Source organism: Amblyomma americanum, chromosome 11 (assembly GCF_052857255.1).
Source record: "Amblyomma americanum isolate KBUSLIRL-KWMA chromosome 11, ASM5285725v1, whole genome shotgun sequence".
NCBI classification, from domain to species: domain Eukaryota; kingdom Metazoa; phylum Arthropoda; class Arachnida; order Ixodida; family Ixodidae; genus Amblyomma; species Amblyomma americanum.
Window position 1 is genome coordinate 65608550 of NC_135507.1, and position 22254 is coordinate 65630803.

The following is a 22254-nucleotide window of genomic DNA, read 5'->3' on the forward strand; positions in this document are numbered from 1 at the left end:
TAAAAACATTGCAGAAAGTGGTTATCTTTCTATAAAGGCACAACATACCACAAACCAAGATCTTTGAGCTAACTTCGATTCTTAAGTGTTGCTGACAAGGGACTCAAAGACAGGAATACCAAATGGGCACAGACGCGTGAACAGAACCACCCTTGCCTCGACAGAAGGAATAAAACTCGAGTTTTGTATCTCGATATTTAAAGCACACACTGAGTTATCACTCACATCAGCAAAAGTTTGAACGTAACATGTAATACAGTCTATCCAATTAGCGATAAATTTCGAAATATTCTATCCGCCCATCCACAAGGTATTTATGGGCTGCTTCGCACAAATTCAACATTCAGAGAAAGTCACCGCAGCTGGACTTTACAAACGATGACTTAGCATGCGTTTAAAATAAATACACAAAACGAATATTTTAGCAAAAATACTTCGTTAGGTGGCGAGCACACAGAGTATTTCGGAACGTAGCAGGTTATGACATGTAGCATTTAGCAAGTTTTTTCAGGTCGATTGTCGAACCTGCCGATTGAGCGATAACGCGGATTTTTTGTTGCTTTATTCTAAAAATCTCGGGAAGTAATGTTCTAAGTTTTAAACGGTGAATATATTTAATGATTATCATGAAATGCAGAAACTCGGGTTAACGTTCTGGCCGTGTAGTTGCACCTCGATGTGTTCATATTTGTGGCGCATCTTCAGAATACCTAATTTACTGACCCCATTAAGCTCTTCTTTGACAAAAGAGTGGGCGGAAGCTACATTCATTGATTTCACAAAAGCGTTGAACGCAGTCAATCAACTCATACTTCTTTTAAATCTAGAATAACTGGGAATTTGTTGCCCCAATCTAATTTTACTATGCAATTACCTCGTTAACAGTACTCAGGTCGTCAAAATGCCTATTACTTGATCCTAACCAATTACAGTAAATCGAGGAGTTCCGCATGAAGTCTAGGCGTCATTCTGCTTTTAGTCTACATTAATAATCTCCTTGAATATCTGAACCACACCAACTGCTTTTTTGAATGCTGATGACACTACCATACTTTTCGCTAGTGATAACTTAAGTGACCTAACATCGAAAATCAATGCAGACCTTGAAAACGTAATGGATTGCCTCCGAAGCAGTATTTCACAAATAAACCCAATTAAATTGAAGCTAATGATATTTAACTCACAACACAAGCGATTTCTCACCGTTCTGACGCGTACTTAGATAACGAGACGACTCTCCCATCTATATCTGCAGCATTAGTTTGTGTGACACTTGATTCACACTTAAAATTTATCCTGCATACAAAATCTAATAACAAAAAGGTTGTATTTGTAATACATGTAATAAATAAAATACATTATTACTCATACCCACCTCAGTTACTGGTATCATCGTGGGGTAACACACACTGTAGTCTTCTTTCTTCTTTGCCATGTTCAAAACCATTCTGTTAAAATAATCACCTTAACTGACCGTTATAAAAAATAATGACCCCATTTAGAGCTCCCATTTACCTCGCTCTCAACAGCTTGCATTTCCTCTGTTCACTTTAACTGAAACTACGTTTATTAGTTTAAGGCGCCCGGCATATTACAACTACCACCCTTATCTTAACTGCATCCCTTGTGTCTGATACAACAATTCTAGATATTCAGAGAAACATAACCTCTCCCAAAGTTAAAACTGATTATGACGAGCAGTCTTCTTTCCTGTCAGTTATCACTGTCTTGAGCTCGCTACTCACAATTATCAAACGATCCCGTACAAAAACATGATTCCATAGTTTTTTCTTAAATATGCATTTTTTAATTATCCTTCATCACCATGTCAATGAACCCTGCATTTGTGTATTGCTTGTATTGCTTGAGTGTATTTATACAAGTTTGTGTTCGCTTTTTCGACCTATTTCTAAATGTTCTTTTTAGTCATAATGGGCATGCTTAACCAATATTTGCTTGTGTTTGTTTATTCGCACCACAGCTGTTTTCCACTTATATGGTTGGTATGGTTTATTTTAATCTTCTTGAAATATGCAATTATTAAGAGGAGGTCCGCTTATCAGTTGCTAGTTTAGAACCTCCTTCTATAATTATTCATGTACTCTATACTTGTACTTATTTTTCAATAAAATGTTAAACCAGAATAAAAGCCTTACTGGTTCTTATTCTGCCTTATTAAACGAATTTGCTTTAAAGTTCAGGGTGATCATAGTGTGCCATTATGCAATCTGGTAATGACTGCATTTTCTGTTTTTCAGTTCATTCAAAAATTCACCGTATTTCCTGTTTAAATCTTCCCGTATCAAAGGTATGCAGAGATATGTATTTTTTTTGTTCTTCTGTCTTGGCAAAAAGTGTTAATAGTATTGTCGCATTATATTGGCTCTAATACAGGCATATACCGAAGCTTTATTCAAAGTGAAAAAAGTACACGGCAGCTTGACGTGTTTCGGACTGTGCGCATGGTTACTAAAAGGCTTTAGTAAGAATGCGCAGGACTTACGCGCCACTGAAAACTGAGACTGCCTCTGAAAACCAATGGGGAACATTTTGGCGGCATAAAAAGCGTCTCTACCGAAGAAAATACAAGCCTGCTGAATGAAGACCTGCATATAAAATGATGCGTATAGTAAAATCTTACGATATATGCGAAAATTGCGCGAATTAACTATTTTTTGTTGTAAATGCGCTTGTTTACAGTTTTTGAGTATGATATAACCGCAGTGTACTATGTTACAAACGTTAATTTCATTGACAACTATATTACAGAGGATGTCTTGGATGTCACGGCTTTGCACAGAAATTTTATCTATGGTAAAACCACGAAGTCCCAGCTGGAATGTCATGGCCCTGAGAATCGCGGAATTTCCTTTGACTACACAATCAAAGAAATTGTGTTGCCACGTGACGTCAACCTCCACCCAAGGAGCACTAAAGGTATTTCCGGCAATATAAAATTGCATAGAAGCGCTAGGTTAGCAATGGGGGCACTATGGCTTCGTAAACTTTCATTCAGACGTTCAGAACGGGTCGAGCAAATGCCACTCAATCCTACTGAACTGCACTATGTCGACGTCGCACATGCCAAGAGGGCGCCATAGAAGTTCTTGGATTGAAGTAGGGCAGTGTTGGATACTTTCTCAACCGCTTCTGAAACTGAACTTTTTTTCTTACAAACTTAATTAGAATTCAAGATTGATTTCTATAACAGAGCCGTTTTCATAGTCGCTCAATAACGATGAGGCCTACGTGGCGCAGGAGGAGTGGTAATGCTTTGTATTTATGGGTTATAAAGGTCTAAATGTAAGTTTGACAATAATAATCAAATGCTTGTGAGTTTCAAAGCAGTCTCATTGTATTCAAAGGCAGCATGTCTTAGAACTGGCTGTATGTGTACTCGTACGAAGTTGCACAGGCGCTTCCTGGCTCCAAAGGTGCACCATGCATAAAGTTTGCTTGTTTCAGGAAATCTGTAAACCTCATTTCTGCTACAGTCGTATCTATATCTTGAAAGCAAACGACCTAGAGTACAGTCTTGGTGATGTCAATAGCGATTCTTATAAGCGGTTCATTGCACTGTTCTGCTGCTTGTTGGCAGCCTTTAACACTTTCACTACATTTTCGCGAACCTCCGATGAATTCGATCTAAATAGCTACAAGGCAGTTTAAGCACACTTTTATGAGAATTCAACTGAAAGTGTGTTCAACAGTGGATTGGCATTGAGATTTTACAAAATAGCTATATATTAACATACTTGTAAGTACCATAGTATGAGGAACACGTTATTAAACAAAGGACAATGCGCAGACGCGGAGGCTGCCAATGGTAAAGTCACTTGCATATCAAATTCATCTAAGAGGAGAGAACGCTCACAAGCATAAAACCCCACCGGGTTTCTATAAGAATATTACGATTAAGAAAAAGAAATCAAAGCAATTCGGCCATCGTCGATTGCGCTAATTGAAGCTGCGTTTGTTAAGGCTGCTCCTCGGTGATGGTGGCAGTTGTGTTAAACAGCAGCTGCCCAATATTTAGCCATCTCGTATAAGGCCAGACATTCGCTGCGCCAGCCCCTTATGACGAAGCGAAGATGCGAAAAGATGAAGGCTAAGATCATCCTCAAAAAAGGTCGCACGGCTGCGTACATCGTCTGCAAGGCTGTCTCTTCTTCTGGACGCCATCTGTTACACGCTCTTTTCACACTAGCCGACCACATTCGCAAGCGGATCACCGCGCGCGCACGAACCAGTTTGCCTCAATGTCTTATTGGTAGAACGGTTTTGGTACGATTTTATGTGCCGAGAGTTCCCAGTGGAGCAGGGTATTCGTAAATAAAATTTCGAATATATGCCCAGCAGGGTGCAAAGTGAGGCTATTGAAAACATGTATTTTACTTTTCTTACCTCCTGGCGGGAACGGTTTATCCATCTGTAGGAAGGGCTGCGGTCGACACTATTCCTTACGTCGACACGTCAGCTTATTCCTGTGTTAGTGAAAGCTGCCGGCCACGAAGTGGCTGTGTGCATTGGCTTGGAGGTAAGCAGAGGCCATAAGAATGCCCCACTATTTGTGCCTCAAGGAAGAGATGAATTATGCGAATGCCATTGAGCGGTACAACGTGAAAAGAGAGAGAGGCAAACGAATTGACAACTCATGTCAGCGCATCGGATAATGTTAGCACGAGCCCTTTCTGCGGATAAATAGATCGTTCGCACCAAGAACTTAGAAATGAAAGATACACACTTTGGGTTATGTCAAGTTTAAGCGTCGGTAGCCTATTTTATTATAAAAAAAGCTTTTTACCTGCAGATTGGCGCGAAAAACAAGCACAAGATGACACCAGCGCGCATGCTCTCTGTTTGTCTGACATGCTGACTGGCGTAACAAAAGGCGGCGTCCGCAAGAACAGAACTCCTTGTAGAAGAGGTTCAAAACGCGGCGCTCTTTGTCCACGTGCGCTTAGCCTTGAAATTTCAGCAAGTTCGCTTCCAGATAAGGGCATGGCACCCAGAAAATCAGTTGTCCCGCACACATAGTACACTCCACGGTGGCTCAGTGGTCAGGACACTCGGCTACTGATCCGGAGTTTCCTGGTTCGAACCCGACTGCGGCGGCGGCGTTTCGATCAAGGCGAAACGCTAAGGCTCCCGTGTGCTGTGCGATGTCAGTGCACGTTTTAAATCCCCAGGCGGTCAAAATTATTCCGGAGCCCTCCACTACGGCAGCTATTTTACCTTTCTTCTTTCACTCAATCCTTTATACCTTCCCTTACGGCGCGGTTCAGGTGTCCGCCGATATGTGACACAGATACTGCGCCATTTTCTTTCCCCAAAAAGCAACTCATTCATTCAATTCACACATATCTGTACAAATGGCTGTACACATAGCACACATAGCTGTTTCGGCAGGATTACTCTTGCCCAGCGAATTCCGGTACCCAAGTTTTCAGACTAAGACTGTCGTCTTAAAAACTGCCGAACTATTTAGTACTTTATTTCTTCGTAGGGCATTCGTTATGTGATTGGTTGACACAAAAGAGGCTCGTTAAATGTGCGATTTTCAGATTTTTCAATTGCTCAAGGTAAATTTTTTCTGTTGTTTCGGCACCTTTCTCTCCGCTATATCTTTTGTTATTTTACTAGTCAACACAGATTATAAGGCTAAAAGTCGTTACAAGACTCAAAAAAAATTTCGTTGGCAGGAATGCATATAGCACCAACATCTAAACTTTGCGGTGTCCGCCTATTTTCGTCGGTCTGTCTGATCTATGCCTGCCCTATCTATCACCTCTATGTAACTGTGAAAATGAAATACACCCGGAAAAAAATGTAAACATTACTGAGCTTCGAACCCACGCATCTTGATTGTTGGACCCGAGGTTTTTTCGACAGTTGACACAGATCGGCTATGGCTGCAACCCACCGCTGCATATTTTTGGAGGCATTTAGGAATGTAAAAATCAGTGTTCTTTTCCAGCAATAAGAGGCGGCTGCCTACTAATCGAAAGAAACGGCACAGGAGCTTGAAACGGAGTCGAGAGATAGAAATCAGTTATGTACCGCAAAACAATGTAGTTGGCCAAGTTGATGAAAAGAGAAAAATAATCGGTTAACCAAGGTGATTAGAGGCTCTTGCGGCTATTTCATCTGGCTACAGGAATGGCAGGAAGAAAGAACCGATGGCTAGAATTACTGTTGCGAAGTAACCTCGCGATCAACTTTTCAAGCCGCAGGAAAAGAGCTGAGAAGCAACCAGTGTCTTATCCGATGGCTTTTCGAGAATCTATAGCAAAGAAAGCTTCAAGACATCTTTGGACAGTCAGCTGCGGAAAAAGCTTCGCCGTTGGACAAGGTTGCGCTGGAAGTTGATGTTGATCACTTCATCGCCGCCGTGTTTGACGGCATAAACGGCAAGTGCTAAAAAACGGACGAATAACTGTTTATTGAGCAATAGCGCTTGGTGTCTATCCCTTACAAAAATGATCTATAGACAGTGTGTAGACCTCTTATAGACTCTATTTCCGTCCTATGAATATTTATTTTTTGTCTGTTAATAGTTTGTAGACTGTCTACACACAAAAGACTACTAAAAGTGTTTGGCAAAAAATCTAAAGATTGCCTATTGACTGTCTATAGGATTTGCATTGCCTATAGACTGCTCTCCAGGGATTGTCTATCGAGAGTCTATAGACTTTAAAGACAGAAGTTTATGAAGAGTCTGCACACTGTCTAAACAAACTTTTGTAAGGAATACATCACGACGAAAGCAGGGTGTAGCACGGTGGCACTCATGTCGTCAGGTATAGCAGACGTAGCTTGGATCACTCCGTGACTTTTTTTTACTCAACCGGTACAAGCATTTCGACTTTCGCTTTTGAATTTATTTGCTGGCGATACTGGCATTTTATGTCTTGATTGTCGCGCCTTTTTTTGAGAGTGAAGCGAAGCGCTGCTCTTAATATATCGAATAGTAATTTGTTAAACTATCGTTGTTCCTCCTTTGGGCACATGAGGTCTGTTCCACAGCATATTTGTTTACTCTTTCTACATACAGGTGCTTATATCTTGAAGTGGCCGACAAAAATAAGCGTCTACCCTCATCTACGAACAAACATGTTCTGGTGTCAGGTAGAGCGAAGCATGCTGTCCAACATCGGCTCACCAGCTATGTACTTTGAGCTTCAAGGTAAGAAACACTGGTGTAGCATCTAAATTATCTTGACCTCGTTGGGGAAATTAGCAGTGTGAGGACTGTTATGCGCGAAGGCCATCTGCTTTGGCGACCGCTACAAGTGAGTCCCTCTGATGGCAGCCAAAGCAACTGCACTGCATATTTTTTTGGGGTGACATTCTTGAACCGCAAAAAGTTCCGCTCATGTCTTTTTACGCGTGGCGTTGCCTGCAAAATCGTTATGCGGCCGCTGTCTCCAAGCTCTTTTGTTCAATGTAAAACACACACGCTGCATTTTATTTTGGTACAGTGCAAGGCTTCTAAGGGAATCAGCGCAGTTCCTTTGACGACGTTACGTAAATGATGTGCCCGCTTTGATCAGTACAGAAGTACCTTATTATTAATACTATACGCGTCATGGTGTCGTGTCTTTCCGGCTATCCAAATAAATCCACCAAGCACTGCTGTCGCCTCTTCGGTCTCGACTGCTTCTATAGGAGTTCACAACCTGAAATAAATTGAGCGGGAGAAAAGATCAAACTTTAGATTAACATCCCATTTATTAAACCGATAGAGTTAAGGGTCTCCCGTCGCTGAAAAGCCAGCGTCGTCGGTCACAAAATAGCCTCAGAAAAACATTAACACAATATGAGGGGCACCTATGTCACATGACATTGTAGCGTTATCACAGCTTGCAGACGGGATTGAGGAGAAACTGTGTTGCACGGGGAGTTAAGCTAGCGTTTGGTCGCGAGAGGTTTCCCGGGAAGAGCAACCTGAGACGAACAAGCCCTATGTGTACCAACCCCTACCATTGCAGGGCAGTGGTGCAGCTGCTAACCGCTGCTGCACCACTGTGCCTGGAGTGCTGTGCGGTCTCCCAGGGACCCATGGATGTAAAATATAAAGTGACGTATTCGACGTATATGGGCATTAACCCACTCACGCTCTCCCTTTATACCGTTAAGATGGAAATTAAGTGTGCCCTACAACTTTTCACTGATGTTCTCGTGACGTACACTTACATTTGCAAGTAAAATTATCAAGTTGGACTAGTGGTCGTTGTAGCAGAGAAACTATCGCATAAATTTGTAATGACTAATTAAGGCAGTAGTTTCTCACAAAAACTAAATACGAGGGCGGTGATACTTCTTTTTGTTTTGTGTTTACGATGAGGATAACGGCGGCTTTCGGCATAGAGGCATGATGCATGCATAGCTCACAGTCGGCAGCCACCCTTCGCGCATCGTAGTGACCTGCCTCGAGGTCGAATTGCGGCCTGAAGGCAGCTAGCGGGTTGCAAATCTCTTTGTGCGAAACAAAGCCACAGAGGTGGGCGCCGAAGGTTTCAGAAGTTCAGCCCGTAGTTACAAAACGAAGTTTTGTAAAGCTAGGCTTTGTAACTATGCACCCTTCCTGTGCTAACGAATCTTTCATAAACCGGACCTCTCACGTGCCATATAGTCACCACACTACCTCCAACGCAGATTCCTGCTTACTCAGGTACACTATTCTTGGGAGTTCTGGGCCACCTCTCCATTTGCACTCCGCCAAATATTGTGACCCCTAATCGTTTCCCACATCGTCCACTTTCAGGGCGATATGTGCTGCGACTCTGCGATTTGAGACGGCGATCTGGACCAGAGCAGGAAAATAAATGTTAATGCAATTGTGCTAAAGGGCTCGTTCTTCAAAAAACTCTGGTATCAGTGTCATCGGCGTCGGCGTTCTGAACGAATATTCAAGGGCATGACTATTGCACGTGGTCTCCAAAGAGCACGCCAGAAGGCCAGTTGGCCGCCTAGGACACGTGACCTTGCGTCGTCGTCACAACCTGCCCACCGCATAGTGCTCAAGCTGACTACCGCGGCAGGTGGCAGATAAATTACTGATTGGTCGCTCGGGAGAAGTGCACTGGCCGCACCAGGCCCGCCGCTGGGAGAACCTGCCATGGCAGAGCAGTGGCGCATCGCTTAACCGCTGCTCCACTGCTCCAGGGGGAGAATGAGGACTCCCAGAGATTTATAAAAGTACAGTAGTGTATCAACTTCTGTACATATGGGAATTAACCCTTTATGCTGTGGCGCACCATCCGTAAAACGGAAATTAAATTCGCCCTAGCTTTTAACGCGATCCCGTCAAATGCCTTCTGTTCCTTAAAATCGGGTGTTGGTGTTGTTGGCGTGGGCGTTGTGAGCAAAAAATCACATGCATGACTGTGGTCGGTGGTCTCCACAGAGCAACCTAGGAGGCAGGTGGGCCTCCCAGGTCACGCGTCATCACAACCTGGCCACCGGATAGTGAGCAAGCTTGCCATCGTGGCAGGTGGCAGTTATTATATTGACTGATCGCTCAGCCATCGCAGCGCATGTGCTCTGCATATATGGTAATTACTGAATTATGCTAAAGCATCATACCCTTAAGATGGAGCTTAAACGTTCCCTCCAATTTTTTTTTCTAGCTCTCACCGACTCCTAACTATGCGTTATTTGCTGCCATTCACCTCAATAAACTCCAAGCCTCTCCCCAATGTTTTTTCAAGTGTATTTGTCTTTCCCTTTCATTGCCCAGCTCTCTGGTAATAAGGGCTCAAATGTAGCATTCCTTTTATTCTCGAACCGTCGCCATTCATTACTCCTATAATACTTTCCGTTTTCATACTGCGTGGCTGGCTTACATAATGCGTGGCCAACTAGCTGGTGGGCCGGCTGCCGGATATGTCTCTGGCACGAGATCTGCTCAACGGCTAATGTTGCGTTCCACTAAATGTTTCCATCCTGCTCAGTGCGCAGTGTTAAAACATCATCCAGATTCCCCCCTAGTGGTTCTCACGCAGTTGTTTCTTCCTTTCACAGGAGGGCCAACTTTCCTGCCTCTGAACTACACGGTCACAGCCAGCCTTTCGGAGCAGGTAGCCCTTGAAGTGCAAGAAGTGGCTGGTGTCACACAACAACCGCGAGTGACGTCATGGGCCAGAGTGAACGCAACGGGATACGCTAATGACATGATCACAAGAACTGGATCTGACAACAGCTGGGGAACTGCCAGGGTGGACATCAGTCATAGCGGAGTGTATGTGGCAAACGGCCCGAACACTGGGTCACCAGGGAAGAACAGAGCTATCTTCAGGCTGATTGTCCGCAGTAAGTGACGTGCATTGTGCAGACACAGCGGCATACGGGACCAGTTTTTGAATTTCTAAGAAAAAAAGAACAGTTCACTGAAGAGATTTGTCTTTTTCTGTCCTGTACAGATATTGATATCATTATGGATAAAAATAGCTCTACATCTGGAAATAACAAAACTGCCGGCTTTCGGTCTCAGCCGCTGGTCTGAAGATATCTTCTAGTAGCGAAGCGAAAAGCCCATATATGCGATAAAAATTTTTAATTTTCCAGCGACGGAATATTGCCCACCTCAGTTATATTGAATATGAGTTTACTTTATCCGTCTTTAAAAACAAAATATGATACCTCAATCACTTGGTGTTATCTTCCTTTACAACCTAAGCACAAACAGGCATACACGCGAGTAAAAAAGGAGTAAGCTACCTTTGAGCACACACCTTTTCCGGTGCAGGGTGTCGTGTCCAAGTCCTGGTGTGGATTTAGTTTGTTACAAATTGTCATGTAGTGGTGACGGCAGTCGAAGCAGCGATGAAGACGGACGAAAGTGTCTTCTAAAAGAAAACTGTTTATTGGGCTGACTTGCACCCAAAATGGACAGAACCACTCGGCGGCGGCGAAGCGACAAGCGTGCTCGGCGGTAGTCGAACAGAATGCCCGCCGCTGTCGGCCGCGCTCAATTTAAAGCTGGTAGCAAACTTTCGAGATAAAGCGTGCAAAGTTACTAGAACATTCCGGAACAACGTAGAATCAGCTCTGCCTGGCTGCGATCAATCGAGATAAATCTAGTCGCGTCTTGCGTCGCAAAGAAAGCGATAAGGTGGTGTGGCGGCAGATTTGAAAAACGAACACTGCAAATATTCGCGGCTTTACTCCCCTCTCAAAGAAGCATCGACCCGATGCATTAAAACAAATAATGCGACTAGTAAGAGAAAAAAACGGATCTTGCGAAAATAGAGCATGGAAATGCAGCGGCCTTTAGCGCGCATAATACGGCTTCAGATGGATTACATTGACAACTTCTGGTCGTACGTGGCGTCGCTGGGATGCAGTCATTGCGTCAGGGATGACTTCATAATCCAGTTCACCTAGCCGACGAAGAAACTTGTACGGGCCGAAATAGCGGCGCAAAAGTTTTTCACTCCATCCACGGCGGCGAATGGGCGTCCACACCCAGACTTGTTCTCCTGTCTTGTATACCGCGTTGCGTCTTCGTAGGTTGTAGCGTCTGGCGTCGGATCGCTGCTGATCTTTGATCCGTAATCGAGCAAGCCTTCGAGCTTCTTCTGCGCGTTGAAGGTAGGCGGCAACGTCGATGTTCTCTTCTTCTGTAACGTTGGGCAGCATGGCGTCTAGCGTGGTCGTGGCCTCCCTGCCATGAACGAGTCTAAAAGGCGTCAACTGGGTGGTCTCCTGCACTGCGGTGTGGTAGGCGAAGACGACGTAAGGCAGGATGATCATCCAAGGTTTTGTGTTCGGCATCGACATACATGGCGAGCGTATCGGCGATGGTGTTGTTCAGGCGCTCGGTCAGTCCGTTGGTCTGCGGATGGTATGCAGTTGTCCTCCGGTGAATGGTTTGGCTGTAGCGCAGGATGGCTTGCGTTAGTTCCGCCGTGAATGCTGTTCCTCTGTCCGTGATGAGCACATCGGAGGCGCCGTGTCGAAGAAGAATGCACTCCACGAAAAATTTGGCGACTTCTGCTGCTGTTCCGTTCGGTAGGGCTTTCGCCTCGGCGTAGCGGGTCAGGTAGCGGCAGATTTGAAAAACGAACAAACACTGCAAATTTTCGCGGCAATATCAAGAATGTTACAGTTGGCAAAGGAGAGATATTTCCATTACTAGGCCTACTATCTTGAAGCAGTTCGCAATTGGAACAGGCTTTTAAATGCGGCACCGGACAGCATGAGGCCACCAAATCGAGGGCGTTGGAAGCTCTGTTAAAACCTTCGTAGTCTGCATACTTTGAAGAGGGAATTTGTTTCATCAAAATGCGCTCGAGGATTGCTTACATCTTTAATACTCCAATATAGGCGAAGTTTTGTTTAGAGTGTCATATTAGCTCTAGGAGGAAAACAGCTGGTCAGGATCAGAGGTTCAGGCAACAGTATATTTGTTGAAGGCCGGAGGGAGACTCTGCTAGAAAAACTAGCCACCCTGCATGCGCAACGCCTTATGACCTCGAGCGTACGAGCAGATTGGAAGTTGCTAACATCATCTTAGTCCATAAGAAAAAAATACGCCAAGGATTTAAAAAATTACAGACCGATCAGGTTTGGTTTCTGCTTTGTGGTGGTTTACCGTCCCAACGCCGCTCAGGCTTTGCGGGACGCCACAGTGAAGGAATTTGGAAGTTTCGGCCACCGGGGTACCTTAAACGTGCCCGGACATGCACACTACATGTGCCTTTAGCATTCCACCTCCATCGAAATGCGACTGCCGTGGCCTGGACCGAAATTGCGCGTTTTGGGTCAGCAGCCGAGCCTCATAACCACTGAGTCATTGCGTCGGCTTAGACCGATCAGATAACTGTCCGTTGCCTATTAAGCCCGTTATACTTAGCGCCACGCACAGGGACACTCAATTTATCGTTTCATTTATAGTTTCCCAATAATTTTTGTCCGTTGTCTATGGTTGTTGTGCCTACCGGCGTATAGAGCTCGTTCGGTCGATAAGCTCTATCGGTAGTAACAGTCGACACCGCGTGTCGGAAATAATCGGGGGCACCGTAAAGAAATCTTATGGTGGTAATTTTTGGTCCTAGTGGTTGATGATTGATTGGCGTCTCACAGGTGATGACAAGTTAACTAAACTGATTACTTTATTGAAATAATGAAAAAATTGAAAAGGGGGTTTCAATGGGGCTAAATGCTTAGAATGATAAGGGAGTGCTTGATGATGCTAATTGAGAAAATTTATACAGTGTGGAATTGATCACTTGATGGATTGAAGCACTTGAAAAAATGAAAATTACGTTCAAAGGTGTCAGACTGCTCAGAATGGTTGAGGGGCCTCCTAGAGACTCTGAGCGATGTCTTCAAGAGGCAAGGCATCACGCCGAATGGGCGATGGCGTTCTGTGGGCTCTCTGGCAGCGCTAAAACACACAGTCGCGTTGCACTCTTAGCAGCGAAGCTTAAGCGTCCTACAATTTTCGTCTCCTCTTTTTTTTCTCCCTCTTTTTATTATATGTCCGTTGCATATACGGTATTTACTAAGGTAATCGCTAATAGAACCAGGACAACCATAGACTTTATTCAACCAAATTATCAAGCAAGTTTTCCTGAGGGGTATTCGACAATATACCATACTCGCACTATCAAGTAGGTGTTAGACAAATGCGCAGAGCTTAATCAACAGCTATATATAGACTTTATATGTTGTGCCCATGATGCCTCTGGACGGCGCATCCGAGGTCTGGGCCCAGCGGTTCGAGGGAGCATTACCGAGAGCCACGGTTGTTCGCGGGCTCAACCGCCGACGACGTGGACGAATGGCTCACCCACTGCCTACGCGTGAGTCGCTACATTATGTGGAACTCTTCCGCCCGACTTGTTAATGTCGTATTTTTCCTAACCGACACGGCCCTAACGTGGAATGACAACCACGAGAATTATTTCACGACGTGGGACCGCTTTGTAGGGAGCTCAAGAAGTGCTTCGGCGACTCAGTCGCGAATAACAGAAGGGCTGAGCAAGCGCTTGCGCAAAGGGCTCAGCTTCCCGCTGAGACCTGTACTAAGTACATAGAGGAAAAAGTCAAATTATGCAAGGTCGTCTCTCCGGTCATGACAGCAGAGGACAAAGTTTACCATCTACATAAAGGATTCGCCAAAGACGTCTATAAATTTCTTATTGTGAAATAAAGTCTGGAGTCCGTGTCCGCCATCATCCAGCTCTGTCGCACGTTTGAGACAGAAAATGCGTCGCATCACACCAAAATTTGGCCATTTGGCCGGGTGACGACGGTGGCAGCTGTAGACACATCATCGCCATGTGATCTGGCTTACACAATCCGCCAGATTGTTCCCGAAGAGTTCACCAGGTCACTGGAACTGACACGGAATCCCTCAGCTCTCCCTCCTGTGCATCCCACGCGCCCTTCTCCGCCAGCCGCTGTTAACGCAGCGGACTTTGAGGAGCACCGGGTACCCCGAGGGCTGCGGCCGAGCAACATACCGCGGTCGCCCCCGGAATACCGGTCCCGCTTTTTTTACCAGCCTACGCCGGCCACATACGACGAGAACTTTCAACCCAGTCCTTCGTATGATGTCTACTTCCCGGCGCAGCCTGCTGCTGTTTTTTTTTGTATGTTACCGCTGTGGTCAGCCCGGTCACATCTCGCGATTTTGTCCCCGCCGTCGACAGCCAAGCCGTCACTGTTCCTCTACCTATCCTCCGCGGCTGAATTACCAAGAAAATAGAGCAGCGCGTAACAAAACAGGACACAAAGGAGAGACACGGAACGACACGAGCGCTAACTATCAACTGTTTATTTCTTGCTCTCGCTACGTATAAATACATGAGCCACAACTCGAAACAAAAAACAAAAAAGATTGATGAGTCAGCCTTTCGCTGGTTTCCATCGTTCTAGATAGGAGAGCTCTTTAGCTGACAATGCCACTGATGCCACGCTCACACACTTGTTACCTGCACGCAAAATACTACGAGCCTCAATAATCTCTCGAACAATCTTATCATTGTGGCGGGTTATGATTTGGCTCTTCTTAAAAAGTGGCATGCACGAATTTGGAAGGTCCCGTTTCTCAGCCTCGACCTTGCAGTGACGACAGTGTTGGCCTAGGTGGCCCGATTTGCTTTCATTAACATTGTAGTCATGTTCTTTTAGCCTGCTATTCACACATCTCCCTGTTTGCCCAATATACTCATGGCCACAAGACAACGGTACGCGATAGACAACACCCTCCTCACAAGTGACAAATCGTTTCTGATGGTCTATTACACATCTTTTTTTCTCCTGGAAACCGCACGGATTGGTCTTTTTTCAAAGCATAGACAGTTTTACGGGTGCTGAAAATACAACTTCATCGCCTGCTCGTTTTCCTAGTTTCTTTAGGTTGTGGGATGTATGATGAATGTAAGGGATGACAGCTACTTTCTTGCGATCCTGCTGTTCATTGGTACCTGCCTGCTTGTTGAACAATCGTGCTTTTTTCATTTTTTGCAGCAGGCCTTCAGCCACAGAAACAATTAGTGGCCCAGGATACCCAGAATCAGACAGTCGTCTAATCTGTGATGCTAAGCATTCTTGCATCATGTGCTCACATGAGCTTTTGAGCGCATTTGTCAGGCAATACTAGATATTGCCTCTCTTTACCAGTTTCGAATGCGCCGATACCGCTGGCAGTAGGCCTTTTTTTGCACGAGGTTCATAACCCCAACAGATGTGGTTAGTGTGAAAGTTAAGTCTAAGATCTAAGAACTTGATAGAGTTCTTGTCAGGAAGCTCATGCGTCAGAATTAATGGGTTTAATTGTTTTTTAAAGGAGTCGAGCACGTTTGCAGCGTCAGTATAAAAATCTGCCTTAGAGTTGTCAATGATGATCAAAAAATCATCCACAAATCTAAAAATTTTTACAACTTTGGCGCTACTTAAGCTTTTCCCTAGGATCCTATCTTGCTTTGCAAGAAGGAGGTCGCTGAGAACAGGCGCAATACATGAACCAATACAAATTCCACATTTTTGCAGGTAAACACCTTTGTCCCAGGTAGCCATTGTTGAGCGCAGGTATACATCTAGCAATTCTAAAACCCACTCACACTCACTCCAGAACTGTTCTGAAAGGAAACAGCTCCAAGCGCGTCAATAGCCTGTTCAACACACAACAGCAATTGGTCTTGTGGCAATGAGTAAATCAGATCTTTGATGTCTATTGAAAAAGCCAATACATTTTTGTTTTTATTCTGGCACAAATAGTCGACAACCTGTTTAGAATTTTTTACAAGGTAGGGGTCATCAATTTCGAGTAGCGCTAAGTTCTTTTGCAGGAATCTAGCTACACATTTCTGCCATGCCCCTTTTTCCGAGATTATTACGCGAAGTGGGCACTGTTCTTCGTGCGTTTTAGCAGAAAAGAACATGTCTAAGGAAGGTTTATGGCTGTCCTGAATTTGCTTGAAAAGGCTCTGTAAACCTAACCGTTTGCATAACTTCTTTGCTTCCGCCTAAGCTTTCTTTAAACATTTTTGGTCCTTCTTAACGAAATTGCATTCTATAGCTTCTGAAGCTTTCTTCCGAAACAGGTCATGAGGTAAGATGGCGAAACCCCGCTCCTTATCAGCTGTCAGGGCACAGAGACGATTGCCACAAAGAAAATCTGACACTCGTTTTAACGGCACGGTCTGCTTTGGTCGCACTGAACGTTCGAGAACGTCAACGCCTTGGGATACACAGCTGCTCTTCTCACATTCCGGCGCCAGGCTTGTAACTCATCGGACCATTCCCAGCAACTCCGGGGCGTTTTTCCTAGGTTCAACCGCACACTTTGGCCCAAGCTGGAGGGTACGTAGTACGTCCTCGGGAATATGAGCGCGGTCTTCAATGTGGACGGGGTTGTAGGCGCTCACCTTCTTCTTGGTGGGTTGAAGTACACGGAGGCGAGACAGCAAAACCTTCCAAAGTCCCTCGGTCGATTGGTCAAACGCTCGGCGGAATTCCAGCCAGATTAGTGCAGCCTTTGAAGGAGGTGCGGTCCTGGTAACTTGGACAAACAGGTATTCCCTGAATAGCCGAGCTTGCCTTCGCCATTCGGACCTCAGTATCTTGAGGACCCTGGTCGCATGCCCAACCGAGGGTCTAATGGCTCCGAAGATCAACCGAACTGCCGGCGGCAAGAACTTCGCACGTAAACAGAAGGAAAGTGTGCGAGCCTGCCAGGTAGCATTGCCAGCCAGAGCAGCAAGAGCATTTGGTTGAAGAGAACATAAAGAAGAGCCCGATGAACTTGAAATGAATTCCAGAAGTGTTGCTTGTTGGGCGTGTTGGTGATCAATGAAAATAGAGCAGCGCGTAACAAAACAGGACACAAAGGAGAGACACGGAACGACACGAGCGCTAACTATCAACTGTTTATTTCTTGCAGTCGCTACGTATAAATACATGAGCCACAACTCGAAACGAAAAACAAAAAAGATTGATGAGTCAGCCTTTCGCTGGTTTCCATCGTTCTAGATAGGAGAGCTCTTTAGCTGACAATGCCACTGATGCCACGCTCACACACTTGTTACCTGCACGCAAAATACTACGAGCCTCAATAATCTCTCGAACAATCTTATCATTGTGGCGGGTTATGATTTGGCTCTTCTTAAAAAGTGGCATGCACGAATTTGGAAGGTGCCGTTTCTCAGCCTCGACCTTGCAGTGACGACAGTTTTGGCTTAGGTGGCCCGATTTGCTTTCATTAACATTGTAGTCATGTTCTTTTAGCCTGCTATTCACACATCTCCCTGTTTGCCCAATATACTCATGGCCACAAGACAACGGTACGCGCTCAACAATGGCTACCTGGGACAAAGGTGTTTACCTGCAAAAGTGTGGAATTTGTATTGGTTCATGAACTGCGCCTGTTCTCAGCGACCTCCTTCTTGCAAAGCATGTTTGGATTCTAGGGAAAAGCTTAAGTAGCTCCAAAGTTGTAAAAATTTTTAGATTTGTGGATGATTTTTTGATCATCATTGACAACTCTTTTGATCATCATTGACAACTCTAAGGCAGATTTTTATACTGACGCTGCAAACGTGCTCGACTCCTTTAAAAAACAATTAAACCCATTAATTCTGACGCATGAGCTTCCTGACAAGAACTCTATCAAGTTCTTAGATCTTAGACTTAACTTTCACACTAACCACATCTGTTGGGGTTGTGAACCTCGTGCAAAAAAAGGCCTACTGCCAGCGGTATCGGCGCATTCGAAACTGGTAAAGAGAGGCATTATCAAGTATTGCCTGACAAATGCGCTCAAAAGCTTATGTGAGCACATGATGCAAGAATGCTTAGCATCACAGATTAGACGACTGTCTGATTCTGGGTATCCTGGGCCACTAATTGTTTCTGTGGCTGAAGGCCTGCTGCAAAAAATGAAAAAAAGCACGATTGTTCAACAAGCAGGCAGGTACCAATGAACAGCAGGATCGCAAGAAAATAGCTGTCATCCCTTACATTCATCATACATCCCACAACCTAAAGAAACTAAGAAAACGAGCAGGCGTTGAAGTTGTATTTTCAGCACCCGTAAAAGTGTCTATGCTTTGCAAAAAGACCAATCCGTGCGGTTTCCAGGAGAAAAAAAGATGTGTAATAGACCATCAGAAACTATTTGTCACTTGTGAGGAGGGTGTTGTCTATCGCGTGTCGTTGTCTTGTGGCCATGAGTATATTGGGCAAACAGGGAGATGTGTGAATAGCAGGCTAAAAGATCATGACTACAATGTTAATGAAAGCAAATCGGGCCACCTAAGCCAACACTGTCGTCACTGCAAGGTCGAGGCTGAGAAACGGGACCTTCCAAATTCGTGCATGCCACTTTTTAAGAAGAGCCAAATCATAACCCGCCACAATGATAAGATTGTTCGAGAGATTATTGAGGCTCGTAGTATTTTGCGTGCAGGTAACAAGTGTGTGAGCGTGGCATCAGTGGCATTGTCAGCTAAAGAGCTCTCCTATCTAGAACGATGGAAACCAGCGAAAGGCTGACTCATCAATCTTTTTTGTTTTTCGTTTCGAGTTGTGGCTCATGTATTTATACGTAGCGACAGCAAGAAATAAACAGTTGATAGTTAGCGCTCGTTTCGTTCTATGTCTCTCCTTTGTGTCCTGTTTTGTTACGCGCTGCTCTATTTTCATGAATCACCAACTCGCCCAACAAGCAACACTTCTGAATTACCAAGCCGTTTATGCTCGGTACCCAACCTACACGCCTGATTGCGGCAATCCATGGCCTGGACAGATGCGGAATCTTTCGCCGGCATCGGATAGAACTGTGACACTGCCTCCAGCTTTCCGCACTCGTCGATCTCCATCACCCCGAAGCAGCTCCTCCTCATCTCTGCCGGAAAACTAGTCGGCGCGACCGATGGGGGTGAGGTCGCTGGACGTCTGCCGCCGAAAGAGATACTCCTGCCTCTAGTGATGTTACGGAACAACATGAATGTGCTAGTGGATGGAGCACCTGTGATGGCTTTTGTGGATACCGCTGGTACTGTTTCAGTCTTGAGTGGTGCGTTTAAGGGTCGCCTCGGATATAAAGTTTTGTTTGGATGGGACAAAAATGCTCCGTTTTCTGGTGAGTGGCGAACCGTTGCCTGCAGTTCGAGTGTGGTACTGTTAAGGTTTCCTTGAGTCGTGAGGTGTTCGGCACGGAAATTGCGGTGCTAACCCGGTCGACGCACGACGTTATTCTTGGCCTCGAATTTTCGCAGATGTGTGGCGCTAACGTCGACTGTCCCACAGGTGACCAGGGGAGGAAATAAGTGCAAGGTTGGTTGGTTGGAAGCACAGGTGGTTCCCTGGATCCACCACACATACTTCCGGAGTCTGAAAAGCCGCGAAAAACACTCGACGGTTAGTAGCTGGGAGCGTAATGCAAGTCCGAACCGGGCCCCTGAAAGTCGTGGAGGAGCCTGAGGCAGCTGCCCCGGGTTAGGATTCCCTGTCTCCGAGTCGGAGCTATTGCGTCGTTGGGTGGTCGGGCATGCCGTGAGTGGAGCCGCACCATTGGAGAACATCGACGCCCTCCCTGTCCTGGCCAGACAGGAGTCGAGCGATGATAAAATGAGGGTCAATATCTCGCTGTCCCCATTCCCATCACATTACCCATAACCCTTCCCTCAGTCCCATTCCCACAACCTATGTCCCACCCCCTCCGCTACGTCCCAGGGGAGATCAGGGGAGTCTCCCCGGGCCCGCTCCCCCGGCTGTGGGTCGCTTAGTAGCATTACCCCATTTTTTTATTTTCCCACCTTCGGGTGGCAAAAGCACAACATTGCCTTCGGGCCTTTTCATTTATATTACGATTGGGTTAAGCCTGTGATATTTTAGTGGTACAGGCAGGAGCTCATTGGTTTACGTTTTTTTTATGGCAGCTCCACCATACTCTTTGTCCCACAGGTGAGCTCAACGTCGGCAAATGTTCCCCCTCTGGCCTTGTGGAAGGCTCGTGCAGTAGAGAAAGTGAGTTCTGTCTCCTGTCGTGTGTCCTTCTTCGGCTGTATGCGTACCGGTTTGCTTCCCCAATACCCCTCTCGACGAGTTTGATGCGACTGTGGAGCCGAACCACTTGAACTGCATGAAGAACAACATCTTGGTTCTTCACGCCACGGGTTCCGTCACCAAAGGAAGCACTGAACTCTGGACAGTGACAGAATCTGTAGTTCTGTCTGAAAGCCTGAAGGTTGCGTCATGAAGCAACCCCACGCCGGTATTCGTTGCCTTTGTTACCGCCACCTTGTGCGCAGTAGGACCAGAGCTTTACGACGAGTCGCAGTTTCTTCGCATGATCGACAACTCGCTTTCCATGTATGAGCGCCGTGCTGTGTTGGCCATCTTCCGGCGACACTTCACTGCGATCGACTTTTCACAGCCGGTCGGCGCATCTTCCATTCCCACGTCTCGGGCCCTGCAGAGGGTTGACACTGTCGCCTCACATCCGATCCGACAAAAGCCCTACCGAATGTCTCCGTCTGAACCTAAGGTGACCAATGAACAAGTGCAGGAGATGTTAATCAAAGGTCTTATACAAGACTCCTCGAGTCCCTGGGCTGCTCCAGTAATCCTTGTTCGAAAAAAGGATGGATCATGGCGTTTCTGCGTGGATTACCGTCGTCTAAATGCCGTCAGAAGAAAAGACGTATACCCTCTCCCTCGAATCGACGATGCCTTCGACGGCCTTTTTTCATTATCCTGCTTCTCTTCTATTGACCTCCGGTCGGGATATTGGCAAATTCCTATGCATCCCGCGGATAAAGAGAATACAGTGTTTATTACAACTCACGGCCTTAATGAATTTCGTGTAATGCCATTCGGCCTTTGTAATGCGCCTGCCACTTTCGAGAGGTTTATGGACACTGTACTCAGTGGTTTGAAATGTTAGATATGCATATGCTACATTGACGAAGTTGTTATTTTCGGAAAGACGTGCAGTGAGCATAACGACCGTTTCGCTCTCGTCCTGGACAGCATACGCAAAGCTGGACTTGTGCATAATTCTAAAAAGTGCCACTTTGGTGCGCGCCAAGCGTTAGTGCTTGGACACCTCGTTGACAAAGACGGCATCAGACCTGATCCAGCCAAGACTGCAGCTGTCGAGCCGCTTAAGCGTCCACAGTCTGTCAAAGAGCTGCGAAGTTTTTGGGATTGTGCTCATACTTTCGCCGCTTCATCCATCGCTTTGCGGACGTCGCATACCCCCTGACAGGCCTGCCTCACAAAGATGTGGCTTTCGAGTGGACCCCTGAGTGCGTCTACGCCTTCCACCAACTAAAATTTTTTCTCACGTCCCACCCTGTACTTCGCCACTCCGATCCCTCCGCCCCACAGAGATTTATACCGACGGCAGCGGTGTTGGTCTCGGGGCAGTGCTCGTACAGCGTTGCGACAACAAAGAGCACGTTGTTGCGTATGCAAGTCGCTCGCTTAGTGAGCAGGAGCGCTATTACGCGGTCACTGAGCAGGAATGCCTCCCCGTCGGCTTCGCCAAGCAGCGTTTCCGTTCGTATCTCTACGACCGCCCGCTCACCATCGTCACCGACCATCATGCCCTCTGCTGGCCCGTAACCTTCGTTACCCATGTGGGCGCCTTGCACGATGGGCTCTCTGCCTAGAAGAGTTTGACTACACAGTCGCCTACAAGAGCGGTCGCTGGCACGCTGATCTGGACAGTCTTTCGCGGCTGCCCCTTCCTGAGACGCTGACTAAAATCGATGATTTCGACCACTGCGTGGC

At 45.9% G+C, this 22254-nt stretch overlaps 1 protein-coding gene across 1 annotated transcript in view; it reads left to right on the forward strand.

Moving 5' to 3' along the window:
• Nucleotides 1-22254, forward strand: part of LOC144109491 (receptor-type tyrosine-protein phosphatase T-like) — a 190273-nt gene that overhangs the window by 49776 nt on the left and 118243 nt on the right. The window contains 4 exon segments of the mRNA XM_077642312.1: nucleotides 2259-2308; nucleotides 2770-2937; nucleotides 7055-7186; nucleotides 10027-10314. Coding sequence (XP_077498438.1) covers nucleotides 2259-2308; nucleotides 2770-2937; nucleotides 7055-7186; nucleotides 10027-10314 — 638 coding nt within the window.